Source organism: Diplotaxodon limnothrissa, linkage group LG12, assembly GCF_057381915.1.
Source record: "Diplotaxodon limnothrissa isolate DT_005_m linkage group LG12, D_limnothrissa_male_GT1.1, whole genome shotgun sequence".
NCBI classification, from domain to species: domain Eukaryota; kingdom Metazoa; phylum Chordata; class Actinopteri; order Cichliformes; family Cichlidae; genus Diplotaxodon; species Diplotaxodon limnothrissa.
In genome coordinates, this window is record NC_140607.1 from 24,312,680 (window position 1) to 24,331,052 (window position 18,373).

The following is an 18,373-nucleotide window of genomic DNA, read 5'->3' on the forward strand; positions in this document are numbered from 1 at the left end:
CTTCTTGCACACACCTTGTCTGTGAATATTCAATATTTCTATCAGGGCATAGGAAATGCTAGTTAGGGCTTTGTGGGATTTCACGAGTGCTGACATCATGTTTCTCAGCTTGTCTGTCCTGCTTCTATTACTACTCCACTTTCAAACATGGTTGTAAACCTGTGGGTAGTACTGTTAGTGCATGAGGACTGGTTTGTTGTAAGCCTCGGTGCACTTTATTTCGCTTTCTAAAATCCCATAATAAGGATCCATTTGACTGTTTTTTGCACGTTTCCAACTCTACTTTTCCATCACGCTGGACATAAATATTCAAGCAAATATATATGAGACTGTCGAGCATGCAGCACAGGAAAGGTTGGATGGTTTCGGCTACTGCATCACAATTGGAGAATGTATTTGGTTATAGTCTAAATAGGATTTAGAGTACCATCTATGTGGGTGTACTGCACTGTTTTTGTATCTGTACCAAACACCCCAGCGTTTCACACATCCAAAGAACCATAGGATTACTTTGTTCAAAGTATGTGGGTGTCACAGAATATACAGAAATCACAGTGACAAAGTTTTGCCTCTCTTATCTCAAGCTGCAAAGTTTTGGGGTCCGATGCATTTCATCCCCCTGGACCTTCATTAGAGTTAGGCGTGTGGGTGTCGGGATACTGGGCCGTGGTGTGTGATTGATGGCAATTACATGGGAGTATTTTCCTCACATTGGGCCTGTGTTACACCTGAATTTAGCTTTTACTTTGCTGCGCTGCAAGGCAAGCAAAAGTCATAAAATAAATCTCCCGCACTGGCTCTTCTCCCAATATAAAAATTACCAAGACAGGAGATAGCAAACATTGTATAGGGTTGTTTTAGGGTTTTAAGGAAGTCTTTTATGCAAACTTGGCCCTTACAACATTGCTCCATTCTTCACTGCCCAATAAAAACCGAGCCCGCAGGAGAGGGCCCCCTTTAAATCACTCTGATTTACCAATGACTAGTGTACGTGTGCGTGTGGGTGTATGTATGTGTATTTTTAGGACAGTGTGTGAAAGAAAGACTCTCCAGAGTGTTTGCGCGCACACAGGCTGTTCTGTCAGTGGCAAAGAGGTAGCTTGCTTGCCGCAGAGCGTGTACTTGAGAAAGGACACCTGAGTTTGTAAATCTATCCTGTTCACTTTCTCTGTGCACTTTCCTGTCCACTTGACTTTTGGTCTCATTTTTCTTTATCTCTGTTTTCAATCACCTTCTCATTTCTTCCCTTTCCTTCCTTTTGTTTACTTTTTTGCTTGACCTTCCCCCCCCCCCGTGCATGTCCCTCCTGTACACTCACATACAGCCAACTTTTACCAGTTTGCTTTTATTTGAGTCATTGTCATTGATTATCTCTAAAGTGTCTGTCCTTCTAATTTGGATAAGAAAAGTCTCTTTGATAGAGAGCATATGTCTCTACAACTAACTCTTGTACTGTGCCTGGTAATTATTTCCTTTAAAGTTGCCTGCCAATTTGTATCTTACTGTTCTCGCTTTACCTTCTGTTGTTTTCTCAAATGACTGAGGGTGGAATAACACTACAGATTTTTTTTTATAAGATTGGCGATTTAGCCCTAATTAAGTCGTCCCACATAAACCTGCAACACCACAGTAGAGATTCAACGCTGTTGCAATTCCCTCATGTTTTTCACAGCGCCCCGTGTAGAAAATTTGGCTGGAATGAAAATTCTCACTCTTAATTAGATCAAGGAATTCACAAGGAGTCTTGTACTATTTATCCACCCATTAAAGCCCATTAGAAAGCTGCGATCCACTCCCAAAGCTCTTTAAGTAAGTTGTATAGACAATGACAGCGTCTGACATTTTGGCTGAGCGTTGTTGTAGTTTTTTTTCACCATTGGACATGAAAGCATATAGACGGAACCGTTAAAATGGAGATTGCTTGGCTTCAGTTCCAATTTTTGATTTCTGAACCCAGTGAGTCTGTCAGCTACTGCTTTTATGTTTCTGTATACTGTAGGTGGAGCATTACAAGCATTAGAGACAGGCCGCATGGACAGATTAAGAGTGTAACAGTCTTTTTGTAGTCAACATTTTTTATCAAGCTGTGACTCTTTCCCCAGAATTTAATTGAAAGTTGTTAAAAAAAAATCAACTGAAACTGACAAAATCTATTGTTTGTTATTGGTTTGCACTGCTTTCATTTAATATAGTGATTTAATTCAATTCAGTTTGATTTATATAGCCCCAACTCACAACACTTGCCTCAAGATGCTTTGTATTCTAAGGTAAAGTGCCTTAATTGAGACAAAACCCCAAGAACCCACTATAAGCAATCATTTGGCAACAGTGGGAAGGAAAAACTCCTTTTTAAGAGGAAGAAACCTCCAGCAGAACCAAGCTCAGGAGAGTAGTCAGTACGAAAGACAAACTGTGATTGAAATGTGTGATTTAAAGATTTTCACATTTTTACATGCTGTTTGTTTTCAAGCATCCCATCTATTCTGAAAGCAGTGGCTGTGTCACATTTGTTATGTATATGCAAGTAAAATTAAATTATTATTAAAACCAAAAAAGGAAAGAAATTCACTTTACATTATCTTCAAGTTCCAGTGTTGAAAATCAGTAGCAAGAACAAACACGTTCAAAGAAAGGTCGACTTCAGTTTTGTTCAGTTTCCCCCCCTCAGGAATTTGTTTTCTTATCATATTTAACCCACATCATACTCTACACCTCCTCAGACTAAATTAGTGCCAAGCACAGTCACAACTAAATCCTCATAGAATACTTTGAAATTTAAAAAAGAAGCTAGATATAGCACCTTAGTAAGTAAGATATTAAAAATCTGGTGATGTTCAGTAGCTGGAGGCTTTCACATGCCATTTCACCAGCTGAAATTTCCAACAACATATTGTAATCAGGGCTATTTCATTTTTTTTGCTGTTATAAAAGGGCTACTTCATTAATTATGTCTCTCTAAATACTCATTAAATGTATGTACCATGTGCTAAAAGGTTTGGATTTTTTAAACTAATGACCCAACATGTGCTTTTAGTAAAGCCAGTGCCTTAATTTGTATTTGAGTTGACATCAGCACTACAATAATATGTTATTTTAGTGAAAATCACACACTTTTGCTTTATTGGATGTAAATTGACACCAATGGCACACTGTGGACACACAGTGGTCAAATGTGTGGGGAGTAAATTTGATTAAAATTGCTGCTCTGCTGGATCGTCGATGCATGTCAGTGCTGGAAAATAGGACAGTGGGACTGACCTGAAAGGCTTTGTGTTGACACTGCTGGTGAGTGGCCTTTGGCATGTGTTACCTTTTGCCCCAGCGTGTGTAAGAATCATAATAGTACATTTAGATTACGATCATCTCCTAAATTTGATTAAGGACTTACATTTTAATTTGGCTGGAGTTTGCTAAGACACAGCTATAAACCTACACAGACTCCTCATTTCACAGTTTTTACTCATTCTTTCGTTCTATACTCTATAACCAACAGCGGCCTAATAAGCACAATTTGTAACACGGACCTCCATCTTCTCACTTTCTTAGAAAGTACTCCACTTTCGCTCCCCCTTAATTTTTAAAAATTTCATTTCAGGCCGTATTAGCTCATGAATGAAAACTGTTTCATTGAATTAGCGTTTCCATTGTTATACCGCATTTATTCGGTTAGCTATGTTCTGGCTAATTGCATTTCTACCTTTCACCCCAAATTCCTGTCGACAACCTCGGCGCAGTAATTACATTTCTTTTAGTGTTAATTTGCGTGTGTGGTTGCGTGGAAATATGAGGAAAGCACATGCACGTCATGTTGCGCAGGCTTACGTGCGCACGTGCACACGCTCATGCATATGCATGCCATACACAGGAAAAACACACACACACACACACACAACCATCGTGTTGGCAAATGTCAACTCTGCTTACTTTCTCCTGAGGTTCAGTGTCGGATGAGATTGCATTTCTATAGTGAACATTGCGCACTTAGTCCCAGTGTTATTTTAGTAATGTGTGTGTGAGAGAGAGAGTTTGAGAGAGAAAGAAGGGGGCAGTGATGAGATATGTTGCATAAGGGGCTGCAGTGGAGTGTGAAAGAAAACAGGTGGCTTCTGTTTCTGCCATCTAACTTTATGTGCCATCTTCCCCATTGAGCTTGTGTGTGTGTGTGTGTGTGTGTGTGTGTGTGTGTGTGTGTGTGTGTGTGTGTGTGTGTGTGTACGTGTGATAGAAAGACAATGGCACCACATTGCTTCGTGAGTGGGGATTTGCACATACCTCGAGTGGATATCTCCATGCGTCCACACGTTACCGCGTCCTGTTTGTGTGCTAATGTGTGCGTGTCTCTCAGTGGTATTTGTGAGTCTGTTCTTCACTTTTTTTAGTGAGCAGGGTTCCGGTTCGTTTAGAAACAATTAGATGAAGCTGCAGGAACCCAAAGACATCATTCGCCAAATGTCACCCAATTAACAATCTATACTGAGCACACAGCAGCACTCTCCTTGTCTCGTGTTCCCTGACTCACTATTTGTCTCTGTCTGTCTGTGTTTTTACTCGCTGCTTCTCCTTTGCACTCGAGACATGCTCAGTAAATAATTTTTGGAAAATGGCAGATTCACATAAACACGTTCACTGACAGAGTAAATTATAAAGTCTGTTTAACTTCTGCCCTTTCCCTTTTTTTCTGCTTCTCTCTTAGATCAATCATCCAGGCCGGTGGTCAGGACTCGGCAACAGCAGCAGCACCAGTCTGGCCCCAAGGGACCGAAGGGTGGTACGGGGTGCACTCGTAGGGGACCTCTCTAACCAGCACTTCCCACAACACTATCCACCTCTGCATAGCCGGCCTTCTGCTTCTGAGCGGCACACTGCCAGGGAGGAGCGCCATCACCAGGGGGTCTTGGCACAGTCGGTGGCCCGTAACCCTGTTCTATACCTGGCTCCAGGCTCCTCTAACCTGTCCTCTGCCACTTCTGCAGCGTCGGCCCAAAGCTCGTCTACCACACCGGCCCAGCTCCAAGTTTCACACCCGGGCCTCAGTCAGAATCAATGCCCAGTGTCCAATTCGGTGGCCGGTACTCATTCTCCAGTTACATCACTGTCCTCCAAGCTACTGGAGGGGGTATCCTCTTCTTCTGCAGAGTCCTTAACTCCAGGAGGAGGAGGAGGAGCAAGTCTGCCAGGTGGAGGGAGGAGAGGAGGAGGAGCAGGAGGAGGAGATCACCATCCCCCCAGCCAGATCCCTCGTGCAGTCGGGGCCAGTGCTTCTTCAAGTCTCCACAGTCTTGTGAGCAGAGGGAGCCCCTCTGCTAGCATCTCTTCATCTGAGCAAGTCTCCCCTCCGCCTCCTACTCCTTCCTCCACCTCCTCTTCTTCCTCCTCATCCTCCACGTTTACCGGCCGTTTGGGACAACCACCTCGAGGCCCGCTGTCTCTGCATAGCTACAGTCGCAAAAATGTCTTCCTCCAACATTCCCTACATACTGCCGAACTGCAAGCTCTGACACAGAGAGACAGTTGAGAGCACACAGTCACACTATTCCACCTATAAGCAGCCATATCATCAACCTAAGTGACAACATAGTGACTTAAAAGCAAAACTGCTGCTCCTTCAGTACGAGTTGTCCATGTTTCACTGCCTCAGTATCGCCCTGAATCACGAACCGTGCGCGCTTACAATCACATTTGTCTCTCTTTGCAATCCAGACGAGCCCTTTGCTGACATTTTGTTCATAAATTTGCTCTGATAAACAAACACTTAGCTACAAGTGCACACACACACACACACACACGCGCACACACACACACACATCTAGCTGTGAGTATGAAAAAGGCACTCACCCGTCTGTCAGACCTCCCACGTTGTGTCATGCTGACAGTTTAGATGTGCTTACGCCCACAGACACACAAAGTGCACACAAACTCACAACCTCAAATCCATGCACACATACGCAAATCTTGTCATGCACACATTAAAATACACACTCCTCACACAGAGACATCATCTGTGATATCTCCGCTTCACTATCTGCACACATAAGAGGGTGGTGAACGCGAACAGAGATGAGATGTGTGCATTGTTGAGATTGTATTTTTTATCCATTTATCTAACCCTTTTTTTTTTTTTAAAGTATATATATATATATATATATATATATATATATATATTCTCACATTGCCAAATCCTGCATCAGATCAAATCCTCATTGCGTGACGTCCACTTAAGGTCCAGATTAAGGAACATGTTTAGACGAACAGATGCGACCCTTTTACTGCATGCTTTCTAAGATTTATGAAACGATACAGGTGAGCATTTTGTACCGCAACAAAACCGGGATTGGGGCGACTTTTTAAAGTCTTTTCATAACAATTTCTTGGTGTGGAGATTGATGTCGGTGTTTAAAGAAGTGAATCATAACCAATAAGAGCCCCGTTTGTATAGAAAGAAACGTCCCTCCTTCTGCTCACATAAATAATTAGATTTACTCTGTGCTTCAATCTGGACCACTGTTGTTTTTGTGCAAATACCATGCTGCGATGTTACTTGCATTATATACAAGAATCAACATGTACCTACAATGTTAGATTAGTAGAGTGCAAAAGCTGAAATGAAGGGTTTCATTTAAAAACGAGATGCCTGCGACATGAACAATATGACACATATATAAAGTTCGCAAAATCCCAGCGAGGTCTTCAAACAGAGCACGGTTTTTCAATTTGGCACAAGCGATTTGATGCATTTCTTCAAATAATGAGAGGGAAGAAGGTGTCAGTTTTTGGAATGAAACCCTTCAAGTCTTCTTCAGGGCTGGGTATTAAACTTACTGGTGCTTTCTCAGTTTTTGGGGATTCAGGAAGAAAAACTACATCACTGATGGAATCAAACAGTCTGATTATTTTTTAGAGAAGCAGATAAGGAAACAAATGTGGTGTTGAAGTGTATATACTTGATCAAGTGAAGAAAGGAAAGAAACAAAAATCTGTTTTACAAACTCATTTGTCAGAAGCACGAGCACCGGGTTTTTCCTCTGATACCCAGCCCTCATATGTTAGCCTTGTTAGATCTTCCTGATCTCAGTTCTGTTGCTTACACTTTAAAGAACTGACCTAATGAGATGGCATTTTTGGTATAACGGCAGTTTAGCTGTTTTGAACAATGCGACACACACATTTTGTTTTGAAATTGATATTAATTGAAACCTCCTTGACCTGCTGAGTCATACATTATTCACAGTTTGGGGACAAGACATGTAACTTTTAATAAGTGATGAAACTTTTTACAACTGCACTGCATAACGACCTGTTCCGTCTGCCGCTGGTGCATATATTTGCTCTGCCGGCAAGACTTATCAAACAGCCCTGCCACTCCCGACAGGTTTGGAGTACACAATGTTAGCCGGGCGGTGGGAGCCTGCACATCTGCCGAGTGCAGACGGTTAGTTCACCGCTCCCAGCGTCTACAGATTTCAGAGAAGTTCTTGACCTTGTCTGTTCCTGTCCCAGCACCAGGCTGTAGGGTAGCTGCATAAATCATGTGTGTGTTGTAATGTACACCTCATGAGTCAAGGGGCTGGTAGAGGTGAAGAAAAGCCTAAAGGATGGCAGCTCTGCTCCCAGCCAGGAAGCTACAACTCTCCTTCCTGTCTGTTTTTTTTCTTCTCCTTTTTTTTACAACCTTCTACATATTTTCTTATTTTGTCATGTATGCAATCTGCTTATTCTCCTCCGTCCCTCTCGTGAAGCATGTGATCTGTAGCTGCTTTTATTTCTCTGTTCCTTTCATCCTCCTTGCCCCTCTGTCGCACCCCTGGTCTCTCCACTCTAGCTCGCTCCTCTAGCCCAGCTTCTATTGTCATACAGCGTGTCTGTTACAGACTCTGTTGCAGTGGCATTCAGTCCTGAGCTTTGGGACCCGCGGAGCTGCCGATTTTCATTCCAGTTTCCTAGTTGGGAAGTAATTTTACACATGGTAAATGCAATTAACTACCTGGTAGGATAGACAGGCGGCAGTAATATGGCTCCTGAGGACTCGGGACTGAAAAACCGCAGCTGTAATGCGATCTAAACACTCCCTGCTCGGTTTGTTTACAGGTGGAGGGGAACAATGTTTTGTCGCTGGCTGACCTCTTAAGAAATTCTATTTACATCCCTCATCTATGCATGGATCATAATTTAGCTGAGGGCATGTGAAACGTCTTAGGAGAGTGTTTAACCCCGTTTCCACTGCCCACTCAGGTGTTATTTTTTTCCACACACAGCTGCGCTCATTTCCACCGTGTTTGAATTTAAAACTTGCCACAGAGGTACTCTGCTGTTTAATGTCATATGTCAATGCCTGAAAACACAAGACAGCAGTTGAAATGTGGCGTGGGCCTGTCTTATGTGAAGACATTTTTCCTTTTCAGATTAAAAGAATAAACTGTTAGGAAACTAGAATCAGCAAAAGTGGTACCTCTAAATATCTTTTTCTTTTCACCTAGCAGCATGTTGTGGATTTAAGACACTACAAACATTTGTTGTGCAGTAATTTATTGTTTTGGGTATTTTTGCCTTATTTATCTGTTTATCACCATAGGAGCAGTTTAATAAGAAGTGTCTTGGCACTAATAAATAAAGATATTAGTGAAGATAATAACCACAACGGACATTACAGTAATAATAAAACTGTCCTTGTTAGAATTTTATTGAATTAAAGAGTTTTTATGCTGTCCTAGCTCTTCAATGTGCTTATTGTATTTAAATCATGTTTTGTTTTTTTCTTTTTGAATGAATAATTGTACATAAATTAGTGATTTGTCACGAACAGTTTGTGTTCTCATATGATCACTATTGATAACAGGGGTCAAATGTGTTGTTTGCTGTCACACAGAAGATTAAAATATAACAAAAACTGTTTGTTTTTTTTTTGTTTTTGTTTTTACATTAACGAGAGGTAATTAGAGGTTACTATTGGTTACACGCCAGAAAGCAAATGTGACAGTTTTAATAAGTGTGAAGGCCATTCTACTTTCTCTCTCCCTGCTTCAGCCTTTTGCTCCAGAAAGTGAACGACGATAATCTGTTAAAACTGCTTTTTCCTCTTCAGGTCCACATGTATGTCTTAAGTGTACAAAACTCTCGGGTAGACACGTGCTGTGAACCCCTGACCAGTTAGTCCACCAATTTATTAGAAATAATCCACCCACATGGATGTGGAAGAAGAAAAAGAAACTCTTCAGAGTTTGCTTGATCCTTCTTTAAAGTTTAGGAATTTTATCTCTCTAACAAGGACTTCTTTTAAAGGACTAACTGGCGGTCGGTATGCTTTGCTGTATATGTTTACCCAAAGTATTTTTCTTCCCCCCACACCCTCACATTTCTTTCTTCATATGAGAACTATTTTTTGTCCACTGTGTCCTTATTGTTAATATTTAATATAATTAAAATTGCCGAGTAAAAAGAAATGGTGGAATCTGTTACTGTTTTATGTTTTCATTCCATTTTCTATTACCAGTGGTGCAAAGTCAGTTGTATCTGAAGAAAGGTTGGAATGCACTTGAGCTGTGAGAATGAGTGATGGATTCTGCTTCCATTAAAAAGTGCATCTCAATAAAGCAATAAATCTCAGGGACCTATGTTCCCTCTCTCAGACTGGGTAGACTGTGCTGCACAAATCTCTAAAGAAAAGAATGAATGAAATCAAAGACTGAAAGTAGAACATACAACAAAGCAATGAATAAAGAATCTTAGGGGCCATCGCTCGCCAAGATTGACTGAGGAAAAACTTTTCCAGCAACAACATTTGAGTGGACTTTTAAAGAGTTGTGCACGGCAGTGGGTGCAGACAGAAGTAATTCTACCTCATTTGACATCAGCCTCCAACCTATCTGAGTAAGTTTTCATTTGACAGTGACCGTAAAGTATGGAAGTGTTTAGAAAATCAATTACATTAGCACAAGTTTGTGTGTGTGTGTGGGTTTGTTTTTTTTTATTTTTGGGGGGGGGAATGTAGGCTTTTACTGTTTACCCCTTAGGGAGGACCTGTGCACGCTCCTCATTTCTGGACTCACTCAATTAGTGTTGGTAATGTTATGACTGGTTGAGGAGTATACACACACACACACACACACACACACACACACACACACACACACACACAAGACAGCAGTTCTGATACTAACTTGCTGTAATTGATAGGACAGGAGGTCAGCACATCAGTAAACAGGCTACTGATTAACAGAGCTTTGAAGTCCAAAGAGCTCACATAATTGACAGGATGTGTATCTGTGCGGCTGCTGCTGCTGCTGAATCCTCCGGAGGCTGTGCAATAAGCCTTTCTGGTGTTTGATATTCAGTTCAAAAAATTTAGATGACTGATCTTACCGAAAAGCTGAAAATGAATCATCTGCTAATATTGACAACTGATAACCCCTTAAATATGTCTTGCTTGTTTTCTTAGCCATGTGCCAAAGCACATAAATCTAAGACACTTGTATTCTGATTAGCTAGTGTGTGTGTGTGTGTGTGTGTGTGTGTGGGCGGCTTGTGGTGGTCAGTGCCGTTTCCTGACAGCAAGAATGTTCATTCCTGTTGGCGGGCAGCCTTTCTGTGTGGACCTCTCTCTTAGACTGCGTGGGTTTCTTTTAGGTACTCCACTTTCCTCCCACGTATGCATTTCTGTGTGCGGAAATGGGCTGTAGGTATGCATGTGGGCATGAATGGCTGTCTGTCTCTCTGTGTTGGCTCTCTGATGGACTGGTGATCTGTCCAGGCTGCAAACTGTCTGACGTAACACTAGTTGGATTAAGCTATTAGGAAAATATGGATTATAGTTGCATCAGACTTATTAACATGATTAACAGAAGATGTAAAAGTTAAACTATGGTTCCTGACATTCTTGTTGACTTCGCTTGAATTTTTCTGCAGTATTTCCACAAAAACATTAACGTATAACATGATAGATGGCTTATAAAGAGTAGTCTAATGTAACTGAACCTTAACCTCTGATAAATGTGTCTTTTTTAAACATTTAAATGACTTCCATTCCATCCTTCCATCCATCCATCCATTTTCTTCTATTTATCCAGTTCAGGGTCACGGGGTGGTTCGAGCCTATCCCAATCTATCACAGGGCAAAGGTTGTTCATGAATTCGTTTATTCATTCACTCACTCCATCCTCACAACTGAAGTATATGTGGGATGTTTTGGACAGTGTCACCTGTAAGATATCCAGAGTATAATTCAATTATATGGATTCACTTACCCTAAAACTGGCGATCACAAAAATGGCTATAAAGTAAACCAGGGTTTCTTCTGCTCATCGGTATCTTCTGACCAATCACAGCTCTACTGGCAACAAAGTGAATAATTTAATTGGAGCAAGAAGTCGCTTAGCGTCCCAGCGGCCGGCGTGAGTAACGGACAGAACAATTACATTCTTTTCCACTAGAGGGCGATACAACTTATTGTTCCAATTAAATGTATCGCTAACTGCCAGTATAACAAGAAGACGAAGAAGAATTTATCCCGTCATGTTGCGAGTGAGACAACGCAGCGCGAAATAGTAATAGATTTTTTTGTAAGTAGTCAGTCTGACCTGGAGAAAATTTCGAGCCAGATGAAAGCCCAATCATGAGTAGTAGTCAGAGGAAAGCAAAAAATGTATATTGGGGACAAATCCAGCCAATTCCGCTCTGCCTGGTGCACAGGGGAAAATGATCAATATGATTTTAGTGACATTTTTGTTTGGTGGTGTGCCCTGTGATTTTTCTAATGTGAAATATGTGCCGCGGCTCCAAAAAGTTGGGAAACACTGGGTTAGAGTACCAATGAGGTGACATCAGATAATCTTCACTGGTCTGAGGAATCTTCTAGGAATGGTGACGCTATTTTCTGGAGAATTTATTGGTGAGTAGGCTGTCATTTTTACCTGTTGATTGCTAATCTAAAATGTAACATATGGCAATATACTGCGTGTCTATACTTTTTTGTTCTCTGTTTATACTTTGAAATACGGAAAAGCCAGGATTAAACTTGACCTTACGTGGATAATATAAAATCCTGCTTCAAAGCACAGACTTACCAATCCAAAAAGACACATTAAATACCAACCAATAAATAATTATCTGATCTTATGTTGTTTTGAAGCTAGCGTTTGTTTTTTTTTCCCTTTTAAAGTTAAATACGCACCCACACCACTGTCTTACACAGACTTAGTGTTCATATTAATTAAGGTATTGATCTGTTCTGTGTTTTGTGTATGTCTCTGTTTAACTGGAGCAAACAACTGTGAGATGAGGTCTGTCTAAAATGCACTGGAAACTGTGAATTAAATCAAATACAGGATAATAATCTGTGCAAAAGCACACAGCAGCTGGTGAAACTATTAAATAAATAAATGACTGGCCTGCATTACATGCACTGTTGGCCTGCAGGTAACCAAGAATCTCCTTTTTCTTTACAATTATAATCCACTTAAAGCACGGTGTGTGCACACGGTGTACTGTCTTTACTAGTTCTGGTAATTTTTAGTAGTTTTTCTTTTCGCACTGAAAACTTCTGTGCAGATGTACAGTCAATGTCACAGTTGTTGGAAAGACGCCATGGACCAAATACACATCCACAAATGCCATGTGATCAAAATTCCTCACACCTTATTGTAGGTAATGACCACTGAAGGGTGTGGACATACTTCAGACCAGGAGCATATGGTATTATACCCACACACAAGTCAGATACTCAGCCCAGCACTCACACCAAGAAGATTCTGGGTGATACTTCTGCTTCCTCCCATATGTCGAAGACTTTACATTATGTTAATCTTGATTCTAAATTGGTATTAGGTGTGAGTGTGAATGGTTTTCTATGTATTAGCCCTGCAACAGATTGCTGATCTGTCCAGGGTGTACCCCTGAACTCTGGGACAGGCTCCAGCCCCCCTTGTGATCCTGAACTGAACAAACAGTTAAGAAGATGAATGGAAAAGCAACAAGGATACACGCACAGGCGGCTAAACTAATCCTGCAGTTTTATTCACTGTTGCCTCCCACTTCACAAACCTGTGAGTCGCTGATCAGGACTCACGAAAACAACTTTCCAGGCCATCACACTTTATCCACCAGTCAAAACAAAAAGAAACTCAGAATATCAGCCCAACTTGTAAGAGACAAAAGACTTTAGAGGTTGCCAAGAACACAATGCACCCATGCTTTTATGAAATTAGGCCAGGAACAAACTGATCTGACTGACAGAACTGCTGGGAAGCCTGGAAAAATATAAAACTCCATTAGGCAATATTTTTTTTTAAAAACAAATAAACAAAAAACCCACTGCAGACTTTTCCACCCAGTGGATATCCACCCAGGTATATTTAACTATTAGCCCACATGACACAAATCAGTTAAAGTATGAGCATGTGTTAAAGATATAAAGCCTACTTTATAAACTTCAGGCAAAACTACATTTATTGTATTTAGCATTCCTTTAGGCTGCAATAATGCTGTCCAGAATGTTAGACTAATGTTTGGCCAGGGTATGTCTTTCATTTCACACATTCGAAAAATCTCTGGAGCTCCTTTTTTCATATGTGCCAAAATTAGGAACATAGTATCTAAAAGAAATTAAGTGATTGTGATATAGCTAGTCCATACTCCTTATTATGTGATTCTCTTTCACCTCACCGCCAGCCTGGCTGACTCTCCCTGAGCCTGGTTCAGATGGAGGTCACTTTGTGTTAAAAGGAAGTTCGTTCTTCCTACTGCTCGCAATAGATCTGATGTGAGAAAGTCATCTAATAGGGAAATAAACTCTTGATCAGGGGTGTCAAAATCAGGCCACCAAAGACTCTAATCTGGCCCACTGGACACAACTAAAAAATGTGAAGGATATACATTTTAGACTTTTACCTGAATTCAAAGGTTTTACAGTTTTTCTTACTGATAAAGACTGATTTTGAACATTTATTTTTTTGTAAATAAATAAATAAATATAATCTATATGTGATCTAATATAGTCAGACTCTATGTAATACTTTTATTTGTGTGTAATTAATCTTACATCAGCGTGTCTTTTATATGGTTCTTTTCTTTTCTTTTTTAACCTTCAACATATATATTCTAGTGTAAAGTGAACAAAATGAACAGACCTGTCAAGGACTGAGGTTTTATCTCCGACATCAGCAATGAAAGAAAAAACAAGAAAACGTCAGAAGATGCCTGCTGTTTTGTTCACTTTGTAGTCATCACATGTCCATCATACATCATACAGTAGTAGCATGTGCTCAGGAGCAGCATTTGATGTTAACTAGTCAAGTCTTTTGCATTTCTCAATATAACTTGACTTCTAGACAGATCAATAACAGCATTTGAAGCGCTGCCAGACCACTCAGTCAGACTGTCGCTTCTAGCTGTTGGCTTAGTATGCTGTGACAGGCATGCTTCCCTTATGTCTGCAAGCCTGCAGTGAAAGGGTAAAAGAGGTGGGTGGTGTTTGTGTATGTGTTGGTATATATGTGTGTGACTCAGACTGCTCTCAATTATTTGCTACTTGAATCGGTTTTATTTTTTCTGGCTGAACTTATTTGGATTCTAATCACTGCCACTGTGACACGCGACTATTGATGCCTGTAGTTGTGACAGAGAGCGCGTGTGTCTTGCAGTCGCCTCACTCTGTCACTCTGCCATTTGTCAGAATCAGTGGGGATGTGTTGGATCCATTTAGCTTTGTCCCCCATCTGTCTCTTGCTCGCTCTTCTGCTCCTTCTTCCTCCATCTTGTCTGTGTGCAACAACCCCCCCCCCCCCCCCCTCTCTTTTTGTCTGTCTGTGCAAATAACTCGGGTTGTCCCCCAAAACTGTCTAAAGCAAACTTTATTATTGTATTTCATGGCCAAAAGACTTTTAGACTTGAGACACAAAGGCACTGAGACATGCACTGACTGCAGCGTGCAGCCAGTCACATTTGGTGTTCAGTCACAACCTTCTTCCCTGAAGTTACAGAGATTATGCACACATACACGTGTGTGCGTACAAAACAACACATCTTTTCAGCTCCCTTATTTTCAAATCAAGCTTATTTCTTGTCTAGTTTGCTGCCCATAAATTAGAGAACTAAAATCAGACACAGTTCACACCAATGCACTGTACCGTAGGTGACAGTCTTAAAAAAAGAAAAGGAAAAATAGGCTCACAGAGATTAATCATACACTATAAATACACAGCATTTAGAACCATTCATTTACACATACACTGTCTGTCTATCTATCTATCTATCTATCTATCTGTCTGTCTGTCTAAAAAAAACCCTCACAATGAACATTCACTGAATGTCATGTCCTTAAGAAATGGAGAGAAAAATGCAGCAAAAACCTGTCACACAACCTGAGAGATGCATCTGAACCATCTACTGTCCACTGAAACCTCATCAGAAATGCTCTCAGTGGAAGGGCGGCTGTCAAGAAGCCATTCTTGACTGAGGTATGCCAAATTACACAAGAATTGGACTGAAGCTCAGTGGCAACAGATTTTATGGAGTGATGAATCCAAATTTGCGATTTTTGGTTCAAATTGTTGTGAGTATGTACAGAGGACGTCGGGAGAGAGGTACAACACTGAGTGCCTACAGCCATCTGCAAAGCACACTGGAGACTCCAGCGTGCTGTCATGGTTTGGAGTGGTGTTGAGGATCTTGTCAAAATTCATGGAGTTATGAACACAGAAAAGCACAGTCAGATTTTGATCCAACATGAAATACCATCTGGAAAGTTTCTCCTTCTTAATGGCTTAATTTTTCAGCATGACAATGATTTCAAACACACTCAATACAGTAAAAGCATGATGATATAAAAACACACAATGGAACCTCCAGTATTACTGAACCAGTGTGGGATAACCTTGAGGTAAAACGGAACAAAAGGCAGCCAAGATCCAAAGAAGAGCTTTAAATGTCCTTCAAGAAGCCTGGATAACTATTCCTGAAGCCTCTCCATTTGTCTTATTCATTTAGGGTTTAGGTTGCTTTGAAACAAAAATATTGGTAAAGAACGACTTCATATATCTGCTGTAGCTGTGTCCTGGTCCATTTAGATTAGAGGAGAAAAGCCCAAAAGAATTTGAAAATGAGCTTAATAATTTTCAAAATCACTTTATCTTTTTCCCTTTTAAGCTTTGACTCACAATTTGTTTTGCTTAAAATTTTGCTCACTGGCCATTTGGTCGTAGAGAGCTGCCTTTTTTCTGTCAGTCACAAACAGGAGGAGATGCCCATCTGTAAGCTCTTGGCTAAGTTTTCTGATCCAAGACGAAGATGAAGTGTGAATGATTATTTTGTCCTTAACGTGCCTATTGTGGAGCTGGATGATTGCAGTCCACATGAGTAATCTTGGCTGTTTTACACATGCAAGCCACAGCGATCCATCAGTCTTGCGAGACAAAAGCGTGCTACGCTGAGCCAAGATCTCACTGATGTTCAAGACAGATGATTCATAGACAGACATCTAAATATAATGGTGATTATTGGAACAGTTTCCCCATCATTTCAGTCATTATTGGCCATATAAAAATTACCATGCAGTGCATAAAGGAAAAGTGTTTTTCAGAGTTTTCTACAGAAATCATTCCTTCTGCATCCAGTGGGAACACATGCAGAGGAGCTTTTACAGAGTTGTGTAGCAATTTGGAAGCTTTTCTTTTCCTTTTTCCCTCATTTTTTTCCCTTTCTCGCCATCACTTACTTTTGTGCTATCAGCAGAATATTTTTCTTACCAACGTCATGGTCAAATTAGTTTTGCTTTTGGTTTCATTTTATGACAAATTAATTTAAACATCCCTGCTGCTCTTCATCTAATGACAGTGGGTAATGGGCAAAATTAATGTTACAAATCTTGTCTCTGCTTTTAAATTCCAGAGAAACATTGATTAAAGAGCTTCTTTCCATCCATTTGAATATCAGTGAAATTCCTCAGAAGGTGTCCTTGAAGCACAGGCAGATGCCCAATCCCCCTCAACTGGCTCCTTTTGATGTGGAGGACTAACTAGTGGGTCTTCTGTGTTACTCCACCCACTGGAGCAACCTGCTGCTTGTATCTGTGATCGTATTCTTTTAGAGCCACAGGTGAGTTTAGGAGCACTGATAAATTAACAGCGTTGATTTAGAGCTCATCTGTCAATCTCCAGCTTTACTCTCCTTCCACTTGTGAACAGGAAACTAGCATACTTGAACTCCTCCACTCAAGGCAACAACTCATCCCTAACCTGGAGCACAGAGTCCACCCTTTTCTTCTGCTGACAACTGGAAACTCCAAACTCTGAGGTGTTAATTCTCCCTCCTTACTGCTTCACACTTGGCTGCAAATTGCCTCAATGTGAGCTGGAGCTCATTACTCAATGAAGCCAGCAGCACTGCATTGTCCATAAAAAGCTGAGATAATATCCTGAGACCACTGAACCCTCCACCATTCGCCCTTTACAGTTCACTCTCCATCCTTTTGGCTGCTCCTAAAAGATTTTGAACCAATTCGGTGACAATGGACAGTCCTTGTCCTCGCAAATCTAAGATCCACAGCTAATGATTATTACTTATTTAAATATTACTTATTTAATATTATTAACCAAGAATTCACTACAGTTTTATGGATCAAAAAGCCGTGAAGGATGTAATTGAATACCTTCTCTTAGTCCACAAAAACATGTGTTACACAGTGGCATTTGTTTTTGCAGAACAGAGAGTGAGTGAGTAGAACACCAGTGGAAGTGGGACCAATGTCCCTTCTGGTAATAATGACGTTGTTGTAATTTTATGCTTTCTGCCCCCGGCTATTGTTGTCCAGGCACACAGCACCACTGCCTCAAGAAGCTTTGCTGGGTTGTGGCTCAAATGTTGAGATGAGTGAAAATGTTGGGTCGACTCAGTTCAATGAGTAATTGTAATAGTCCTGAAAGCGTGTTGAATACTGTTTAACACTGTTATCTATCCTCCTTTCCTCAGTTACATACAGTGATTGTTGTTGCATAATGTACTCTCCAGATAGTTTGGGAATGGATTCACATGCAGTGGGTTTTGTTTGTTTTGGTTTTTTTTGCTTCTAGTGGAGAGCCTCACCAAAAGCAACTAGAGGTTTCAGATTCAGTGCCCCACACAGCCATTTCTAGAAGACCTTAACCTACCCAGTAGGAGTCAGTGGTTCAGTGACAAGGACACGATCCCTTATTGGCTGCTCACACTGGAACACTGCCAGTTTCTGTTTGTTGGACCACAGGACCAAGCTGAAGGCACAGATGTTGGGAAATGAACCCTGAACTCAAGTCTGCGGAGAATTTTGCTCCTGGGTCACTCGAGGTTCCCTACACAAATCTGTATCTCATACATACAGCACATAAACTCACTTGTACAACTACACAAATAG

General features: G+C 40.8%; 1 protein-coding gene across 1 annotated transcript in view; it reads left to right on the forward strand.

The window, feature by feature from the left end:
* The window catches only part of ccser1 (coiled-coil serine-rich protein 1), a 127,850-nt gene extending 121,831 nt beyond the window's left edge, over positions 1–6,019 (forward strand). Inside the window, exon 11 of the mRNA XM_085367368.1 lies at positions 4,694–6,019. Coding sequence (XP_085223494.1) covers positions 4,694–5,515 — 822 coding nt within the window. The 3' untranslated portion in view covers positions 5,516–6,019. The remainder of the gene's footprint in view (positions 1–4,693) is intronic.
* The last annotated feature ends 12,354 nt before the right edge of the window (positions 6,020–18,373 follow it).